The sequence below is a fragment of the Nyctibius grandis genome, chromosome 12 (genome assembly GCF_013368605.1).
Source record: "Nyctibius grandis isolate bNycGra1 chromosome 12, bNycGra1.pri, whole genome shotgun sequence".
Classification (NCBI taxonomy): domain Eukaryota; kingdom Metazoa; phylum Chordata; class Aves; order Nyctibiiformes; family Nyctibiidae; genus Nyctibius; species Nyctibius grandis.
In genome coordinates, this window is record NC_090669.1 from 12,968,445 (window position 1) to 12,987,577 (window position 19,133).

The following is a 19,133-nucleotide window of genomic DNA, read 5'->3' on the forward strand; positions in this document are numbered from 1 at the left end:
CCCCGGCCGCCAGCTCTCGCGAGATCACCTCCCCTCCCGGCATCCATTTCGCGGCTGGAACGAAGGGGGGCGGCTCTGAGGGAAGATGAAGGCGGCGGCCATGTTGGGAGTTTCAGGGCGCTTTTGGTGCGGGGTGTGCTGAGGGAGTCTGCGCAGGGAGAGCTGTCGCCGGGGGAATTGGTGGAAGGTCGGGCTCGAAGCGGGAGGAGTAGCGCGCTTACTACGACTCTGAGCCGGGCTTGTTTAGTTGCCTGTGCCCGGCTTCAGGAGCGCTCGGCAGGGGAGGAGGGGGGGGTGTCCCTGATAGAGGAGCCAGCACCATGAGCGGGGGGACGCCCTACATCGGGAGCAAGATTAGCCTTATCTCCAAGGCCGAGATCCGCTATGAAGGGATCTTGTACACCATCGACACCGAGAACTCCACTGTGGCGCTGGCCAAGGGTAAGGACCTGGCGGCCCAGCGACGTCGCGGGGAGGGGGCGGGAGGGTAGCGGGACCGTGGTGCGTGCGGCGGGGTAGGGCCCGTCGGGGATCGAGCAAGAACCTGAAACCGCGGCCGTCGTCCGTGGCGTTGTGGCGACGAAGAGGCCCGGGGTGCGAGGGGGAGGCCTACAGCCTACAACGGCCCAGCAGCAGCTGCCAGAGGGCTTGGCAGAGCTTTGGTAAGAGCCCGCGTAGTTTCGGCCGGAGGCGCGTCCTTCCGCCATCATCCCTGGCGGGGCCGTGGCGACCCGCGGCGCTTCACGGCGGAGGTGGAAGTGAGTGAGGGGCTGGGAGAGCGGCGGCGCCACAGCGCTGCGGAGGCCCCTGCTCCCCCGCATTCGGGCAGGATACGGAAGGCTCAGACCGGCCGCGGAGGGACCGTCGCGAAATGGGGCTAGGAGCGTTACCTGTTTAGGGGCTGCTCAGAGGAGTCCTGAATAGAGTAAAAATATGAAGCCGTTAGTGGTGGAAGTGATCGAGGGTTGTTTCGTAAAAGGGAGTAGGAGGGGGAGGCTAGAAAAAGAATTTCTTTGCATCGTAAGAATTCCAGACCTACAGGGTACAGGGCGGTGTACGACTGAACTCTTCTGCATCTTGAGGTAGGAGACAGCTCGGGTCTAAAGGGGATTCTGTGAGTGCTAGGTTATCAACGAAGAAGGCTGATTGAGAGCTCTTCATTTCGGAGGTGGCTGTATGGTACTACATAAATCGAAATTGAGTACAGACACTGGCGTGAGAATGGCTTGGCCTGAGAATACATGGGTATGTGTGTGTATGTATAAGAAAGTTAGTAAGATATGTTTACTGAGAAGAGAGAGACTGGGGAGTGAAAAAGAGGATCTTTGAAACTGGGCATCCAAAGGACTTCACTGTTTCTCATGCATGATAATGGATTATCAACACAAGTATGTTAGCCATGGCAGTGAGTGTGTAATATTCAGGTAAAACATTAGGTCAGAATTTTTAATAACTTCTTTGTAATAGATTCTGCAAAATGCGGTGGTGTTTTATTTTACACTTCTTGGCTCTGTAAAGTCTCACTAAATAATCTAAATGCATGTATAAAAGCAGAGAGTTTATCCAGCCATTAGGTAAGAGGAAGAATTGCTCTTTCTGTAAAATAAATATTTGGACTGAGAGTATTCTGAACCTCAATTCAGTAATGACAGTCTGTTACTTTTTACATAGTTGGTGTGTATAGTAGTTGGTCTGTGGAGTTGACCACACGGTGTAGCAACCTTGTAGGAGTTTGTTTGCTTTCATCTCACATTGTGTGTCTTGTGACTTTAAGGCTTTCTTTTTCCTCCCCTTCTTCCCTCCGACAATTATTATTTAAGAAATAAATTGCTTTGTTTTGTAAATTCTTATGTGTATGCTTTGAAACTCTTATAGTAGGTTTGGTCCCAGGCTTGCATAGTTCGTTTATGAGGCATTTAGCTTTCATGATGTGATTTTTAGTTATTTCTTAAGTTGCCTTTAGGTTAAATAACCTTGCTGGAATTGCATTATCCGTTTGAAAAGCACAGCTAGTATTTGTTTATAGGAGAAAAAGTTGAGCACTGTGATTAAAAATAAATGTTCAGAAATGCCAGTTGCATGTGATTGTTAAGGTTTGTACAAAAGCGCTTGCAAGAATCCCATCCTTGAGGAGCTTGTGATAGTCTTGCCCTAAATTAGACAGATTTAGTGTTGACCAAGCCAATTTTGCATGACTTCTCAAGAGTGGTTAAGTCACGGAATGGCACATCTGCCAAAGTGTACATATTTAAGATAGATCAAACTACAGTTACAAATCTAATTACTCTCTTCCCATAGCTCTCATTAGAAATGTAAATCCATTATATTTGCTTTAATAAAACTTGACTGACTTCACTGAAGAATGTGTGTTTTGTAATACAGTGTCATGATTCAGAAGAGAATAAACCAGTATTTCTAGGCCACCTGGAACCAAAAATCTTGAGATTAATCTGGAAGCTGATAACAACCATATTAGACTGTAAAACAGTTCACTGTGCGCATGAACAAAATGCTCAACTCTAGAGTATTCAAGTTTCTGAATAAATGAAGGCTTAGGTCATGTGGATACATAAGGTGACAAGTGTGATTAATTATTGCCAGGTCTCTATGTGAAAGAAGCAGATCTTCCTTCTGCACTGTCTGTAGCTGTAAGTGTGTTGATCGGGTAATAGTTATCTCTTCTTCCTGATGGGAGTTCAGAAGTCAAACCAGAACTGTTCACCATGGATCTTTACCATAAATGTCAAATTTTCTGCCAGAAAGAGACAAAAAAAACCCCAAAAGATGACTTGATCCTTTCAGTTGCTTTGCTATGCAGCTGGCTTCATGTGACTGTTAGCTGGGTTGAGTGCAGGGCAGCTTATCATTATTGATTTCCTAACTGAAATCACTCAAATTGTTTGTGACATAAAGTGCAAAAGTAGAGGTAGAATGTGTTCTTGAATAACCACAGATTTGCATAACAGTAGGACTTCTGTGGGCTAAACTGAAGTCTGAGATTAATCTCATGAATTTGTACATGTGGAATACCTTAATTTATCTTAAATCTTCTGGGGTTTTAGACAGAAATAAACTTTTTTGGATTGCTAACAGGGTACTGATTGTAGTTTTCAGTTACTGAGGGGCAATCTGCTATAGTTCTCTAATCAGCATGTTATTTACAAAGTTGTGATCCTTTCATTAGCAAAAGTTGTGGCCTCTGTCTCACAAGTTAGAGGAAGATAGCAACTGTTTAAATATTGAGCATAACATTTTCATCCTAAGCTGGAGTCTGATAAGGGAAAGCGATGCATCTTTTCACTAACTAAGCGTTAAAGTGTACTGTTATTTAAATAACAGAGAAAACTCCCATCTATATCAGTTTCCAAATATTAAGCAAGCTATACAAGTATTTGAGGTTTTTCTGTATTACGGGAGCATATGTTTTCTTTGGATTGCCAACTTTTCAGAGCTGGTGTTTAGAACCAAAAACCTCCCACTCTTATTCTCAAGTTTCAAGTTAAATTAACTTGGAATCACAGAATGTCAGGGATTGGAAGGGACCTCGAAAGATCATCCAGTCCAATCCCCCTGCTGGAGCAGGACCACCTAGACCATCTCACACAGGAACGCGTCCAGGCGGGTTTTGAATGTCTCCAGAGAAGGAGACTCCACAACCTCTCTGGGCAGCCTGTTCCAGTGTTCGGTCACCCTCACCGTAAAGAAGTTTTTCCTCATATTTATGTGGAACCTCCTGTGTTCCAGCTTGCACCCATTGCCCCTTGTCCTGTCAAGGGATGTCACTGAGAAGAGCCTGGCTCCATCCTCATGACACTTGCCCTTTACATATTTATAAACATTAATGAGGTCACCCCTCAGTCTCCTCTAAGCTAAAGAGACCCAGCTCCCTCAGCCTCTCCTCATAAGGGAGATGTTCCACCCCCTTAATCATCTTTGTGGCTCTGCGCTGGACTCTCTCTAGCAGTTCCCTGTCCTTCTTGAACTGAGGGGCCCAGAATGTCCTTCTAGTTCATACTTAATTTTTTAAACATCATTAAGTCCAATCACTTTAAGAATAGAGTGTTTGCAAGCCATGATTAGGAGTAAAATGTTCTTGCTGTAAAGTGATTGCTGCCCTTCCTGGGGCAGTTATAGAATAAGCATGGACTGTGCCTGATCTTACATGTTGCGGCATTAAAAACTAGATGTGATCTTTCATGATAATAATACAAAATATCTTTCTATTTCAAGGCACCAATTTAGGGAGACAGATTTTTAATGTAGGTAAGCTATGTAAGAACCACCATATTGGGTCAGAAAAGACTTTGTTCCCTGCCAACAGTAGGGAATCCTTAGGCATGTGAGTATAAGAAACAGAAAAATATATACTGTCTCTCTGGTATAATGCATCAGTTTTCACTTATCAGCTGTTGGACCATTGAGAGTTCCGTTTGGAACCATTATAATTAATAGATATTAATGAAATAGCTTTCAGGAATTTAAGAAGTAGTTAAACTTCTAGCATTTTCAGCCATCTGTAATGGCATTTTCCATAGCCTAATGACCCATGGAAGAGAACTTCCCTTTCTTTTAGACTTTTACACAGTATTAATTGGGTGAAAGACTCAGAAGTGTAGAGAGAAGAAAGTTGAAGTCTTGTAAAGACTTGAGCATTTCTTATAGTACAGGGGTGGGCGCAGGAAAGGGAAGGGTTAAATTGTTATCAAGTTTTTATTAAGTTATTTTTTAGTTGGTTAAGTGACATGCTTCCTCCATGTCTTGAGGTTTGGGGCATGTGTGCCAAACCAACCCTGTGCATAATGTGTCACAGCAGAAAAATTCCTCTTGTCAAAGCCCGTTCTTGGCTACTTCCCTCATATCTATCTCCCTGTTAACTCACCACCCCTACAAGTAAGGGAATGCAGACTGAATTAATTGTTCTATGTAAGTGTGAGATGTGATCCTCTAGTTTACTACCCTTTTTTGTGGTGTTGCTACTGCTTAGTTCCTTCACTTTCGCTAGAAGGTAAAATACTTCAGTAACTTACTGGTCACACTCTGGCCATTTTTGTGCACCTTTGTAGACAAAATGGCTACTAGAGCAACCATTTCAGTGTGGGATAGAGAGAACCAATACAAAATCAACTTCGGTTATACTTACCAAGACGGCAGGTCAAATGATGGAATGAAGGGCCAAGTTAATTTACTAATTATCTAATAAATAGAGTCTAGCATGGCCAGAAAGTGAAGTTGGATCCTCAGTCAAGACAGTGGAATAGAAAGGCCTGATAAATAACAAGCAACAGAATGAACTACAGTAATACACATGACAGATTGATAATGTTGTTCAGCTGTTGTGTTTTACTTTGAGTTAATTTCAGCAAATTCTTCAGCTTCAGATATCTTTTTCTGTAGAGGAAGAAGAGAAGACAGATATATCTTATAACAAAGATTGAAATTCGCTTAACAGTATGTGCCCTTTTTACAGCGCTTACATTTTATAGTACCATACAGAGCAGACTTCCAGGTGCACAGAAATAGGAAAGTTGATTAAATTCAGCTCAGTACATGATATAAGTATTGAACAAAATAATTGTAACCTCTTAATGTTATTTTTTATTGTAGTGTGGAGTTGATCTTTTTACCCCTGAATTATGCTTCTCAAAGATTTGTAATACTTGACTGATAAGCTCTGTTTATGCAGTACTAGAAGAAGCAACAGTGATGGAAGATGGTTGGTGCAGCCTGAGAAATGACTCTATATCACTTCATACAGCTCTACGGGAAACTGCTTTTCTTGACTAATGGTTTTATAGCTGCAAATAAGTGCCTAGTGATATCTCCAAATTGTTGATGCATCTGAAAATGGAGGGGAAACTAATTCTGGTAAAATAAGGCAAAATATGGATGTTTTCTCAGCATAACCTATAGTACCTTACAAAGCAGACAAAAAGCCCTTAAAAGGCTAGAGCAAAGACAGTCGTGAGGGATTGTTAAAGCTGCTGCAAGTTGTGTTCAGGAGAATGTGACCATCGTGATTTTTTTTCCCCCTTCTCTGGTTTCAAGTAATTGTTTAGTTTTTGCTTACAAAATTCTAGCTCTTGGAGACATACCTCTTCAGATTTTTTGTTTGTTTCATTTTATATTCACCTAGGGCTGGCAGTCTTAAAGTGAGAAAAAGTCTTTGAGAGGGTAGTGCAATTAAAGTGATTATATGTAGTGCAAAGGGAAAAGCATGATAAGTGTCATCACTATGCAATCTGAAAACTGTTGGAATTCAGCTAAGTACATACAAATAAATTTAATGTCTTGGTATGTTGCACACTATGCAGACCTACTTAGGAGGATAGTTATGCCCCAGTGAGTTTAATTTGACAGAAATCGTATGAAACTTACACCAGCAAGAAGAATGCATTTTGTTTAGTGAAAATTGCCTGTACATACCATAGAATTCCCAATTTTTATTTAAATCTTGATTCAGAGTCTGAATCTATTGAGAAATACTTTGCTTTAGGTAATTCTTAGTGTTCTAGTTTCTAGTAGTATTAGCATTTTTTCCCTGATTTGCAGGTGCAGAATATAATGTAAACTCATGTAGTCCTTGATTCACAGGACTGACTTACCAGCCTCTTTTGGTGTTCCTGTTGCTATAATGTCCAGACCATGTTAACTTCAGCAAAAAAAACCTGCTTTGCTTCTTCCTCTTATCCTCACCAAACAGTTGAAATATTAAACATGTGAGTGGTAGCATAAGTGATATCTCAGTAAGGAATAGAAGAGGTATCTTTTTGGATTGATTTTTAACTAAAATTTGTAAGATCAAATTACTTGTTTATATCTGAGCAGTTGATAATGGAAAAGAATGTGCTGCCAGTTTAAGAAGTTTTTCTCAACAAACTGTCATTCTTTTTATTTAAAGCTGTTGATCTCTGCAGTATATTTGAAACCTTTTTGTTGAATGTGAGGTGTTTTTATTTTTTTCTCCCTTCCCAATTTTGCAGTTCGCTCCTTTGGTACAGAAGATAGACCAACTGATAGACCTATACCACCTCGTGATGAAGTCTTTGCATATATTATATTCCGTGGCAGTGACATTAAAGACCTAACTGTCTGTGAGCCACCAAAGCCTCAGTGTTCTTTGCCACAGGACCCTGCTATTGTTCAGGTAAGTCAAAACATATTTTTAGATGTTGCTGGAGTATAACCTGGTAGCTTTAAGTGCTCTTTAGCTGAGTGTTTAAAAATTAAAATGGTTGTGCTGTAAAGTTCACAACCTAGTGTAAAGAACTCCGGAAAGATTTTTCTCTTTTGAATAACATCTTTAACTGTGAAAATCAAGGTTGAAATCTAACTTGTGCATGAGGCACTGGATACCAAAGCTGCCAGTTCTTCAGAAACAACTAATGACTTTTGGTAGACCTTTATGCCTTTTTTGAAAGGTGCTTGGCTTAGGAGGACACGTATGCAAGACTTCTTGGAAAGATCAGACTTGGTGTAAGCCAAATTGAATAGATGCTGAAACCTCCCCAAATCATTGGTGATTTTTTTGTTCATTTGTTTTGTTTTCTTTTGGATTTTAACTTTCGACTTTTTTTGTTGACTGTGACTTTAGAAGTGTCATCTAGCTTATTTGTTTTTAAAAAGTCTTCATACTAAAAGGCAGTTATTTGAAAAGGGAATACTTGGCTGCTGAAGAGAAAGCAACTTATAACTTGAAGCTTTCGGGGTTAATTAATCTGTTAGTTCATAGTAAATGGACTGACAGAGATAGTTATTTTTGATCTCCGAAATTGTTGGCTTTTTGATTGTGCTTGTGGAGTCTTAAAATCATCCCTGAGGGCAAGATGGAAGTTATAGGTTCAAATGGAAGTTGATACTTCAATGTAAGTGTTTATGTTTCTAATGTTTAACTATTCTGTAACATAAAATTCTTGATACTTCCTTATAAAGTACCCTTGCAATGCTCTAAGGTCTTTTGCTAAATTTGGTGCAAGTCCTTCTGTCAGTGGTAGTTGAGAGCTGTGAAATTGCATTACTGCTAACCCCAATAACAGTAATAACCCCACCCTCCTCCAGTGTGTTTGAGTCTTTCATTGTTCATGTGGCTTCAGGGAAAAAGGTATGACATTTTCCAGGTTTGCCAACAAAAGCTTATACATGTGTTTGACTAGAGAGTCCAGTATCTGAGGTTCTAGGGGAAAGATTGCAAAATTTTATGGTACTGTTTTCACAAACCTGTGAAAACTGGAAGGGTAAAAGTGCTTTCTAAACTGCATACATAATTGTGGAAATGTTTTCTGCTAACTGTGGTCTGTTTTGAATTTTCATGCAGAGTAATGTGTGTAATTCATTATTTTTGGGCTGTCTTTGGTTCTATGTTAAAGCAGTTAAATTCTTGGTATTAAAAGAAACTTTATGAATGTTAAGGTCTTTTATATGTATTAGCCACAGTGGTGGTGGTAGGGTAAATTTAACAAATAGTTTTATAGTTTATGGATTTCTTGCCTTGCAGAACTATTTCCTACTTTTTGTGTAAACTCTAATTTCTGCGAGTGTATTTTGTCTTTAGTCTTCACTAGGCTCTTCAACTACATCTTCATTCCAGTCTGTGGGGTCCTATGGTCCTTTTGGCAGAATGCCTGCATACAGTCAGTTTAGTCCAAGCCCGCTGGTGGGGCAGCAGTTCGGCGCTGTTGGAGTTGGTATGTTCATTTTTATTATTTGGTGTTTTCCTGTAAGTGAAGTTGCATGTATATGCATAGATAGTAATCAGTGCTTATAATTCCATCAACTTCTTATCCTAAGGGCAGATCCAAAGTCTTCAATCTCTATCAGTCCCACAGTTTAGCTCGTATTATAGAGTTTTTCATAGCCTTTGCAGCTCAAATCAAAGCAATTGTGGTTGAGAACTGAACACCCTGTCTTGGAGGGACGAGTGGGGAAAAAAATTCTGTATTTAAGAATTCTTTCTTTTTCATACATATTCATTACATTCATCATGTATTCATTATGTTTCATATATATATATATTATATAGTGGTAGAGGCAGCTCCTCCACGAAAGAGCTGTAGCTGTGCTGTGGACACCTGGTATCTCAGGTTGACCAGGTGGTGTGTCAAGGGTTTGGATTATTCAGCAGTCCATGTGCCAGCACAGTCCTCCAGCTATTCATGAAATGCTAGCTTGGCATGAAGTACATGCTTGAAGTATTTGTGAGCTGCATGGGTTAGTTGCTCCTGTATACTGCAGATGCCCTCTGAGACTCACCAACCAACTTTCATTCCTCCCTTAAAGTTTTTGTTTCACCCTTTAGTTTTTCACATAAGAACTTACAGTGTTGTTAACTGTTACAGCAACAGCATTACTCCTGGTACTGAAAATATTGGGTATGTGAAAGGAAGGCTGTAGAATTGGCCATAACTTGATATCAGCTAATAAGATGTGACAGTCATATTTTTGTTTAAACGATATTAAGTGGAAATATATACCAGTAACATTTGTTTATTACTCTGTAAGATGCTGTCATGACTATGCTATGTTAATACTTGTGATACTAAAGTTAGCAATGCTCTTTTTTTTTAAAAAAGACAAAAAGCATTGAGATATTAGTGTCTTACCAACTTACACAAATACATAAATTACATTAAACTTAAAGTGTATGGGAAGGGCAGAAGTGTATTCTAGAATAACTGCCTAATATGGCTTCATTAATCATTTAGTGCTAATTTAAAAAAAAAATGTTAAAAGTCTAAACCAGGTTTTATAACTATTTTATTTCTTTCAAAGCAGGAGGTTCTTTAACATCTTTTGGAACAGACTCTTCAGCCAGTGCTAGCATGTCCCAAAGCACTGCAGTTGGTTCTGCATTTACAACAGATGCAAGATCACTAAAAACACAGATGTCTCAAGGTAAACCGTTTTGAATAACTCTTTGATCTTTTTTTTTTGACCCGTTGTGCCCCTGTGATTTAGGTGGTTGCCAGATATGCTAACCAGACAGATGAATTCTGTCATGAAAACGCTTGGTATTAAAACTAGAAAGCACTGAGAGACTTTGTACTTGCTCTTTAAATGTGTTTTCCTACATCTTGGTGTGCTGCATAGGTAACTGTTAGCACCACATTTGCTGTTACCCTTAAAGCGTCTGTATTGAGGAGTAGGACTTATTTCAGTTGAATAACATGAGCAAATAGGTGCATATGGAAATTCAATATCTAGTTTTATCAATAGCATGACAAAACTCAAGATACTTCACACTGATTGAATTGTGAAGTCCTTCAGCCTACAATTTTTAAGTCTTTATTCCTAACAGTATTTTTTTGTTAATGTATATTTACATAAATAATATTAACAGCAGACCTGATTGCCTGTAGAGGTAGTGACATGACAGTTACTGCTTCTCTGTTGAAAGAGTAGCTTGGTTTTCTGTAGGTGGAATTAAACCCTGTATGATTCTTGGACTTAAGTATGACATATGCTCCAGCTGAACAGACATTTGGCTACAAAACTTCCTGTGGGGCACCAACAATTTTTTTCTGTGTGTGTTGGCTTTTAAAAATATTCGTCATCTTTGTAGATTGGGGACGGGGAGTGGTGGTGTGTTTGGTTTTCTTCTTTTGCTTACCTTTTTTATGGGACACAACATTATTCTTTTCTTTTAGTTACTGGGACTTGAGTCTTATTCTCATGGCTTAGCAGATTTACCTATATGGTATCATAAACTTGTCTGGCCAGATCAAATGTCTTCATTCTAAACATGCATCTGGCTCCAGTCACTCATGCTGCAAATTGATATGTATGAACAGTGCTTTGTGGGGAAGCTTTCATAGCTCCTTCATCTGCATTATGCCTGGCACTAGCCATTACTGTTCACTTATTTTGTGGTGATCATACAATAGAGCATGCTAGATGAAATGAAATTTCAGTATCATAACTGTATCTCTGCCTTTGGGAGCAGTCATTTTCCACTTAGCTTTCCAGGGAGGCAGAAAGAGTATTTTTACCTCCAACCAATCAAAAAATTTCATTCCACAGCTAAATGCACATCGTGGATGGGTTGGTAGGGGTTCATTGTCCTACCCATTTTTTTCTTTTAGACTGGGGGAAGGGAAATTGCGAAATATCCTTCATTCTAGATTAGTGGATCTGAGGGTGCAGAAATATTTATTTCTTCTTTGGACACAGCTGTCTTGACTGCTAAGGCAGATAAACCTGTCAGTCTAGATTGGTTGAGACAAGCAACTCAAATTTATGGATGAGAAATAACTCTTTGCGTTTTGGTTTTGTTTTGGTTTTGTTTGGTTTTTTTTTTCCAGGTCGTTCAAGCCCTCAGATAGATCATTTGAGAAGGAGCCCCACCATGGAACAAGCAGTACAAACAGCTTCAGCCCACTTGCCTACTCCAGCACCAGTTGGGAGGAGGAGTCCTATACCAGCCAGACCTTTGGTGTCTGCTAGCCAGAAATCGTTAGAGAATCAGGAGCACAGACGAGGTAGCTTTGGATGATTTTCATATGGCTTACTTTCTTCCATACACACATGAAGTGCTCTTTTTTGAGGGTAACATGTAGGAATTTTCCTGCTGTCCATTACTAGTAGAATGGTCAGCAGAGATCTGGATTGTATACATTTCTTTTTAAAGTCAAGCATATATTCTATTTTTTTTTCTTCTATGAAGTTAAACTTGTGGTTTACTTTTATAGGTTTGGATTTTTTTGAAATCTGAACCATATAACTATTTACAAAAGTATGATCAAAAATACCAAATTGGATAAACAAATCATTTTTTTTATTTCCAACTTTAGCTGAAGCACACAAGGTTTCAAGATCAGAAAATGAGCTCAGAAATGAAAACAAACGACAAATTGGTAAATCTTACTTTGAGAAATAGCTATCATTGTTTTCAGACTTGGTTAAGGTTTTTTTTTAAAGTCTGCTGAAATACAGCATTGTGTATAGTTTGCAAAGTGCTAGGACTTTGTTTCTAACATCCAGAAATACAGAATTTATCTATTTAGAATGCTTTGACATAATTGTTTCTAGGGGGTAACTAACTTTGCATTGGGTCGGAATAATACAAGCACAGAAAGTCAACATTAAAGAGAAAATCTCTTCTGGTTGCTCTATATTAAGCGATTTGGATAAAAATGCAAAACCAAGCAATACTTATGGATTTATAAACACAATAGCATGAAATAAAACCTGTTACCTTTCTCCAAAAATAGGTGACTGAAAAGCCACTAACATTTTAACTCTTCTTCAGAAAGCTTCTAAACTTCTAGAAAGTCTCTTAGTACCCACATTTTGCACTATTATGCTTTCTGTGTCACTGCTGTAATTATTGTAAGTGATTTACAAATTACGAGCTGCTCCGACAGGACTTTTAACAACAGAAGTGCAGGAAGAGGATGCATGAAGTCCCAACCTGTTACCCTAGGAATTAAAAAACAAAACAAGACAAAAAAACCCACCCCAAAAAACAACCATCCCCACCACCCTGAAAGAAAAAATAATCCGGAAACAAAACCCAACAGAATTACCCTCTTCTCAGTTCCAGGTGGACCTTCAGCACGGAGAGGCCGTGGAGGTCACAGAGGGGGCCGAGGAAGATTTGGCATTAGGAGAGATGGTCCAATGAAGTTTGAGAAGGACTTTGACTTTGAAAGTGCAAATGCACAATTCAACAAGGAGGAAATTGATAGAGAATTTCATAATAAACTTAAACTAAAAGGTAAACCAATCTTTGCGTTAGATTTGAGCATGGAAAAACTGTGTCTTTCTTAATGCTACCTTGGAAAATAACTTTTAAAAGGCATATCCTACTAAGTCTTGTTTGCAGTCATTAAAAAAAAAAAAAAGAATTTAAAACAATGAACACGTAAACTGGGATTGTCTATGTAATTAATTTATTACTTGGGTCAGTATTTGAGTCGTGAAGGAATTTTAACTAGCAAATATCATACATCATGTTCTAACACGTCTGTTGGTTCAAAACGCAGATTACTTGAGCAGAAGTCCCAATAGTGTGAGTTTACTTTTGAGTTCTGGAAAAGATGCAATAAAAGAAACCTGTATTTTATGGTATTAATAGACCAAAAGCAATCGCAGAAACGTGAATTTGGGATCAGAACTTTGCTGGAGCATGCACGAGAGCTTCAATTTAAGGAAGTGTCTATCATTTCTTTGCTTTTACACTTTTCCGGAGAAATAAAGGAGTAGTTCAGATCCATACTGCCAGCATTTTTGTTTTGTTTCCTAGCAGGCTTCTGTTTTAATTACCTCATTCTCTTGTGACCAGCCACCTGTTCGTTACACTGCTGCTACTATTTTTGGACAAAATTGTTACAGGTTAAAATAGGGAGTTTCCTATTTAAGTGAATGATTGGATAAAAGCTGGGAAACAAAAGGTAGGAATAAATGGTCAGGTTTCAGTGTAGAGAAAAACCACTGATTGAGTCCCATAGGATTTGTTCTCTGGTGCTTACCTCTTTTTCTGGATCATTTTTAAATGAGTTGACAGTTTGCTGTTGATACTATTTTTTTCAGAATAATAAAGGGAAAGGGAAAGCTAACCATAAAGAGCTATAGAAATATTTTATGAAACAGTGGTAATTTTTGTGTGTGTGTGTTGTGGAAGGTTTGAGCTGGTTATCTGATGTTCGTGCACAGCATCATGAGATTTAAGCTGTAAGCATTTAAGAATGAGACTTTAAGATCGTAATAGCTAGTTCTGTTGAGCCGTCAGCTTCTTTTTCAGTACCAGTCAAAACAATAAGTTGAACTTCAGGCATTATTAAGAAAGAAATATATGATAAAGTCAGTTCATGGCATAGTATTTTGAATGCTGGCCCTGTGTCTCAAAGGAGGTAACAGCAAAGCCAGAAGACAAAGGAGAAGGGCAACAAGGATGAGCAAAAACATGGAATGGCTTTTATGAGGAATGGCAGAGTGAGGCTTTTAAGTCTGGAAAGGAGGGTAGCTAGGATGTTAGGAAATAGATGGCTATCGAATCCATTCTACCACAGAGAATATCAAACCTCCAGACAGCAGCAGCAAAATGTCCTAATTTGTGTCAAATTATTTGACTTCCACATTAAACTTTGGAGAGGTTTTTATATTTTTGAGCATTCAGTATAGTTTGTGTGTGTCTGTCTGGGAATAAGTTAACAGTGCTGTTTTGTTTAGTATGATGGTCTGGAAGGCTTCTGTTTTATTTTCCAGAAGATAAACTTGAGAAACCAGAGAAGCCTGTAAATGGAGAAGACAAAGGTGACTCAGGTGTTGATACCCAAAATAGCGAAGGGAACGCGGATGAGGAAGATCCACTTGGACCCAACTGCTACTATGACAAAACCAAATCCTTCTTTGATAACATCTCCTGTGATGACAATAGGTATGGCCTTCAAGGGGAAGCTTGTTAGTCTACTTAATGCATGTTTATTCCATAAGGTAGTGTCAGCACTACTCCTTACAATCAACTCTGAATCAAAAGGGAATAAAGCTTATTTCCACATGCAGTGGTCAAAAATAAAACAGGAGTATGAAGCACAGTTTCTTTGTGGGCAAGTGCAATATGTTAACAGGAAGGCTTTTTTAAATGTTGTTTTAGAACCATGCTTCTAGCACTTAGTGCACATACTCTAGACTCTCCATTCCAGATTTACTAAAGTGGGTTTTTTGTTTTGTTTTGCTACTAAATTACCACTTTAGTTAAATCAATTATGACTGTGCTTTGGTAATGGTTTCTAAGTAGATCACATAACTGTCATGGCCAGTGGTGGTGTTTGAATGGGAAGATAGCATTTCAAGAAAATAAAAGCTTATCTTTTGCTGTTGCTTTTTTATCAGACAAGATGATGTGGATTGCTGACCTATTTTGATTTACAACAGGGGGGATTTTTTGTTGTACTGACCACTAGATAAGATAACATCTGTAACTGCAAACTCTTAATTTGTTTCTTGTTTTAAATCACAGACAGCTTTTATTTATTACATGATGCTGTGTCCAGAGGATACAGACTGTGTCCTTCTACATGGGAAACTCTTGCAGCATTGTTAATATATAATTAATGATACTGTAACATAGCCCTTTTCATTGAGTTAAATGAATTGTGACAGACACCAAGATTCTTGCAGAAGGGATAATGTGGAGATTTACAGTGTGATTAATGTATGATTTTTCATTTCGTGGGCTTTCTGGTGATTCTAACTAAGCCAGGCAATCTTCCTTCTGAAGTCTGTTTTAAAACAATCCTCGTTCTTTTTGTGTGGCAGAGAACGGCGACCCACCTGGGCTGAGGAAAGAAGATTAAATGCTGAGACCTTTGGAATACCACTGCGTCCCAATCGCGGCCGTGGAGGGTACAGAGGCAGAGGGGGAATTGGCTTCCGAGGTGGAAGAGGACGAGGAGGTGGAAGAGGTGGCTTCACTGCCCCCCGAGGATTTCGTGGCGGATTCAGAGGAGGTCGTGGAGGCAGGGAGTTTGCTGACTTTGAATACAGGGTAAAATATATTTAATCATACTATGACCTGATCCACTGTTCTTGGAAACAAAACTCCTGCTTTCAGATTTGATGATCAGCTAGAATTTCTTGAATAGTATTTTGCAGGTACTCTGAGCTACTTAATTGAAAGTCCATTAATGGTGAAATTTTCATTACATAGCAGCATTTTACTATCAACAGCAACCAAAACTAAAAGCCACCTTTCTTCACATGCCCTAAATATTTGTTCTATAGCTGGAAGGGGCAGGGAGTAAAAAAAAAAAAGGGGCAAAAGTTCTGTAGATTTAATACAAGTGTTAGAAATTTGGGTTGCAAGCATTTTTCTAAGCAATATTGTAAAATGTAAACATTGAGAGGGAGTAATTTAGCTTGCTTCTAGTGTGCAACAGACTTTTTTTAATTCTTTCTGAATGAGTTGGCACAAAGCCTGTAGACTTCTGAGATCTTATGTAACCCCTAAAATAGAGTAATTGAAGTTACTGAAGCCTAGCGATCACACTTTGCAAAAAGGAACATCAAAATAAAGTATTTGAGTTCTGTAAGGTCCTGTTACACTTTTTTTTTTTGTGTTTGTACTATAACTTTACATAATTATATCCAACAGCTGTTGGGAAAGCTAAGGCAGGATTGACTTTTTTCAGCCAGTCATTCAGTAAAAAGGAACTGTGGGAGATATGGCATAAAAGCTTCAGAAGAAAACACCTGTGTCCGTCCCATAGAGGAAGTGTTTTTAAAAGATTAAAATAAGTGCTGCTACTTTAGTTAAATATGAATGAAGCTTGAAGTTCTTTCGAGCATTATGCACAAGCCACCATGTAAATCTGCTAGCTGAAGTAACCTGATGTGCAAACATGCTTTCATAATCACATAAGCACAGAAATAGTAATTGGTTCTGCAAGAGCTATGATGGCTAAAAAGCAGACTCTTACTTTACAGTATAGTTATGCAATTTGTTGCTTTTGCAATGCTGTTAAGACATCCATTGCTCTGTTTCCTGTTGGAGAACTTCACTCTTCTTCCTACCAGCCATTCAGAGGAAGGACAAAGTTAGTTGTCAGCCCCAGCTAATAAAGTGATGTATTCTGTGCTGGTGCTATCTTAGGGGCACTTCCTTTTTCTTGGAAACAATGTAAGTTTTCCTCTTTATGCAAGTTCATTGGTCATACAGATTCTGTAAATCAGCAGAGCTCAGTTGCTTGCAAAACTGAAAGTGCAAGCCACTTTTCTTAGCATTAAATGTGTATATTCAACTCGAATGTGAGCTTGTTAAGGAACAGAAATAATACTGGCATACTGTTTAGAATCAGTAACAAATATAATTAACCAGATTGGTGCAAGTAAGTATAGGCTTTTACAATTCTGACTGGGACAGAAGAACTTTTGCTGGTAGTTTACTGCATGAGCAGTTAGTTTTGCAATACAAAAATCTTTGTTTTCTGTTTGAAGATTTAAATATTTTCAATTTAAAAAAAAAAAAAAGGACGGGGGAGCCTTTTTTTATCACAGATTTCTGCCTGTCCCTCAGTTATTCCTTCATTAGTTTGCAACAATTAGTCCTGTGATTTAAAGAAATTTTTGGTAGCTGAGCATGAATTGAAATGAGGGGTTGCAGATCAAAGATTTGAATTTCTGAATGAAAGAATTTCACAGCCTTCCAGATGAGGAGGAGGTGGTGTGAAGACCGAGGATTTGTGCCAGGCAACTAGTCACAGTGAGGAGCTGCTTAAGTGTGTGCCCAGCTGAGGGTGGTTTGACCTGATCACGTAGGGAGGTCTCCTTTCCGATTGCAGAAGATGGGAAGTAGCCATCACAGTGCATCTTCTCCCAGTGCTGCTGCCCAGATTAACTCGTGATTTTTGTTTTGCAAAATTAATTTTAATGTTGTACTGTTGTTCCCTCTAGAAAGACAACAAAGTTGCTGCATAGTCTACAAGAAAGCTGAAACCGGGTGAACGCCTCGATCTTCTTGATCCAGAGAATTAGTTTCAATCTCTGCAAAGAATGAAGTTAATTTGCTGTATACTTGTCACCAGCACTGGGATTTAACTATTTAATTTCAAAGGGGTGTAATGCAGTTACTTTTGAAAAATGGCCATCTTTGAAAACAGTGAGCATTAAATATATTTGAGAGAGAAGGATAAGTAATTTCTTATGTATAGTTAATTATAAAGCAGTACTTCGATGGAGTTTAAGTATTTTTTCATCACTGAAAGGATTTTTCTTATTACTAAACTGTATTTGATAGTTGCTTCAAGTTGTAAGGACAATTGTATGCAGAAGGCCGTCGATACTGTGAGTGTTTTGATCCACTGAAGGTTGTTTTTTGGAAATCCTGTAATATCCCTTTTGAGATAGTTGTACTTTTATCAACGAGGGTGCTGGACAGTAGGAAACTTGCTTTGTCAGTCAGATATGTACACACAGTAAATACTGTTTCTTAGGCAAAGGAAACTTTTTATATAGTTGTAAAATTCCATTATATCCCATTGCCAAAGAAACATTACGAACTTTGTATAGCTGTATAAAAAGCAACTAATTTTTTAAAGAATAAACATTTTTAAGTCAGCAAACATACTGTGTTATTGCAGAAGTTGATATGCTGAAGAACACTGAATTAGTTGGGTTTCTTTCTTTAGCAGCTTTTCAGGCTTAAACGTTTGATTTTTATATTTGGACTATGATGAATATTTGGAAAATGTTCTTCCATTACACGAAACTGGATACACGCTTCACTTCTCTTGCAAGAATTTGATTTTGTAGTTTCTGGCATATCACAGGATTTGACCAAATTAAGGAGATATTTTCAAATACGGAGAAAAGAAGTTTTCATATGTCAAAATTTGCCATTAATTTTACTTAGTGATGAATATTAACTTTTTTTAACAACGGACCAGGCACACGAGTTCATGTTTCTCCTGGCATGCCTGGGACAAAAGTATGTCTCCATTTGTCAATTCTTGAAATGTTAACTTTGTTGTAATACCTGTAGGCATAAGCAGTTTAAAGAATTCTTAGTGTTTGAAGTTGTTTGCATTTTGATAGACCATAGCTTGGAGACATTGAGACTCTGGGTCTAAGACCGCAAATTCACGGATGACAGAGTATGGACTATTTGCCAATTCGGAATGGCTAGTTAACAACTTCTTGATACGCTGAAATAGGAACATGGTCATTTGTGTCTGTGTATGTATATGAAGGCCACAGGAAAAAAGGGATCCAAAGATTAAAACGTTTTGATCTAATTTGCTGATTTTACTTTTTTTTTTTACTTCATCTTCAAAATGTTCAGTGGTGATAAAGATGTGGAAAACTGCACTGTTGGAAAATTGGAATATTTAAAAGTGGTTGATAGAATCTTAATTTTATAACTTTTGTATAGCACTACAAGGAAGTATTTTGTAATTGGTTTCCTTATTAAGGTCAAGTATTTGGCAACCGTAGAAGTTAGTTAATATTGTTTAGTAATGTTTTTTGCATGTTAACAACAATGCCTTTTGGGATCCACAAAGCATCATTTTGAACAGCTGTTGAGGTTTTTTGACCAGAGGCAAGTGCTGTACTGTTGCAATAACTGTATACTGTACGAGGTGTCCCGGGCGTATTTAAACTCGATGAATTGTAAATACCAGTGGTGGATGCTGCGGGGCGGT

At 38.6% G+C, this 19,133-nt stretch overlaps 1 protein-coding gene across 3 annotated transcripts; it reads left to right on the top strand.

Annotated features, from left to right (window-relative positions):
• The first annotated feature begins 61 nt into the window (after positions 1-61).
• LSM14A (LSM14A mRNA processing body assembly factor) lies at positions 62-18,725 on the top strand. 3 transcript variants are annotated; one of them, XM_068411215.1, is made up of 10 exons: positions 62-441; positions 6,981-7,144; positions 8,549-8,681; positions 9,766-9,888; positions 11,295-11,471; positions 11,784-11,846; positions 12,530-12,709; positions 14,200-14,371; positions 15,253-15,481; positions 17,386-18,725. In XM_068411215.1, exons 1-10 carry the CDS (start codon positions 321-323, stop codon positions 17,407-17,409), a joined length of 1,386 nt encoding a protein of 461 aa, XP_068267316.1. In that variant the 5' UTR covers positions 62-320; the 3' UTR covers positions 17,410-18,725. The 3 variants fall into 3 exon arrangements, with proteins under 3 accessions (XP_068267316.1, XP_068267317.1, XP_068267318.1); XM_068411216.1 differs by having other exon boundaries at positions 9,769-9,888; XM_068411217.1 differs by lacking the exon at positions 11,784-11,846.
• The last annotated feature ends 408 nt before the right edge of the window (positions 18,726-19,133 follow it).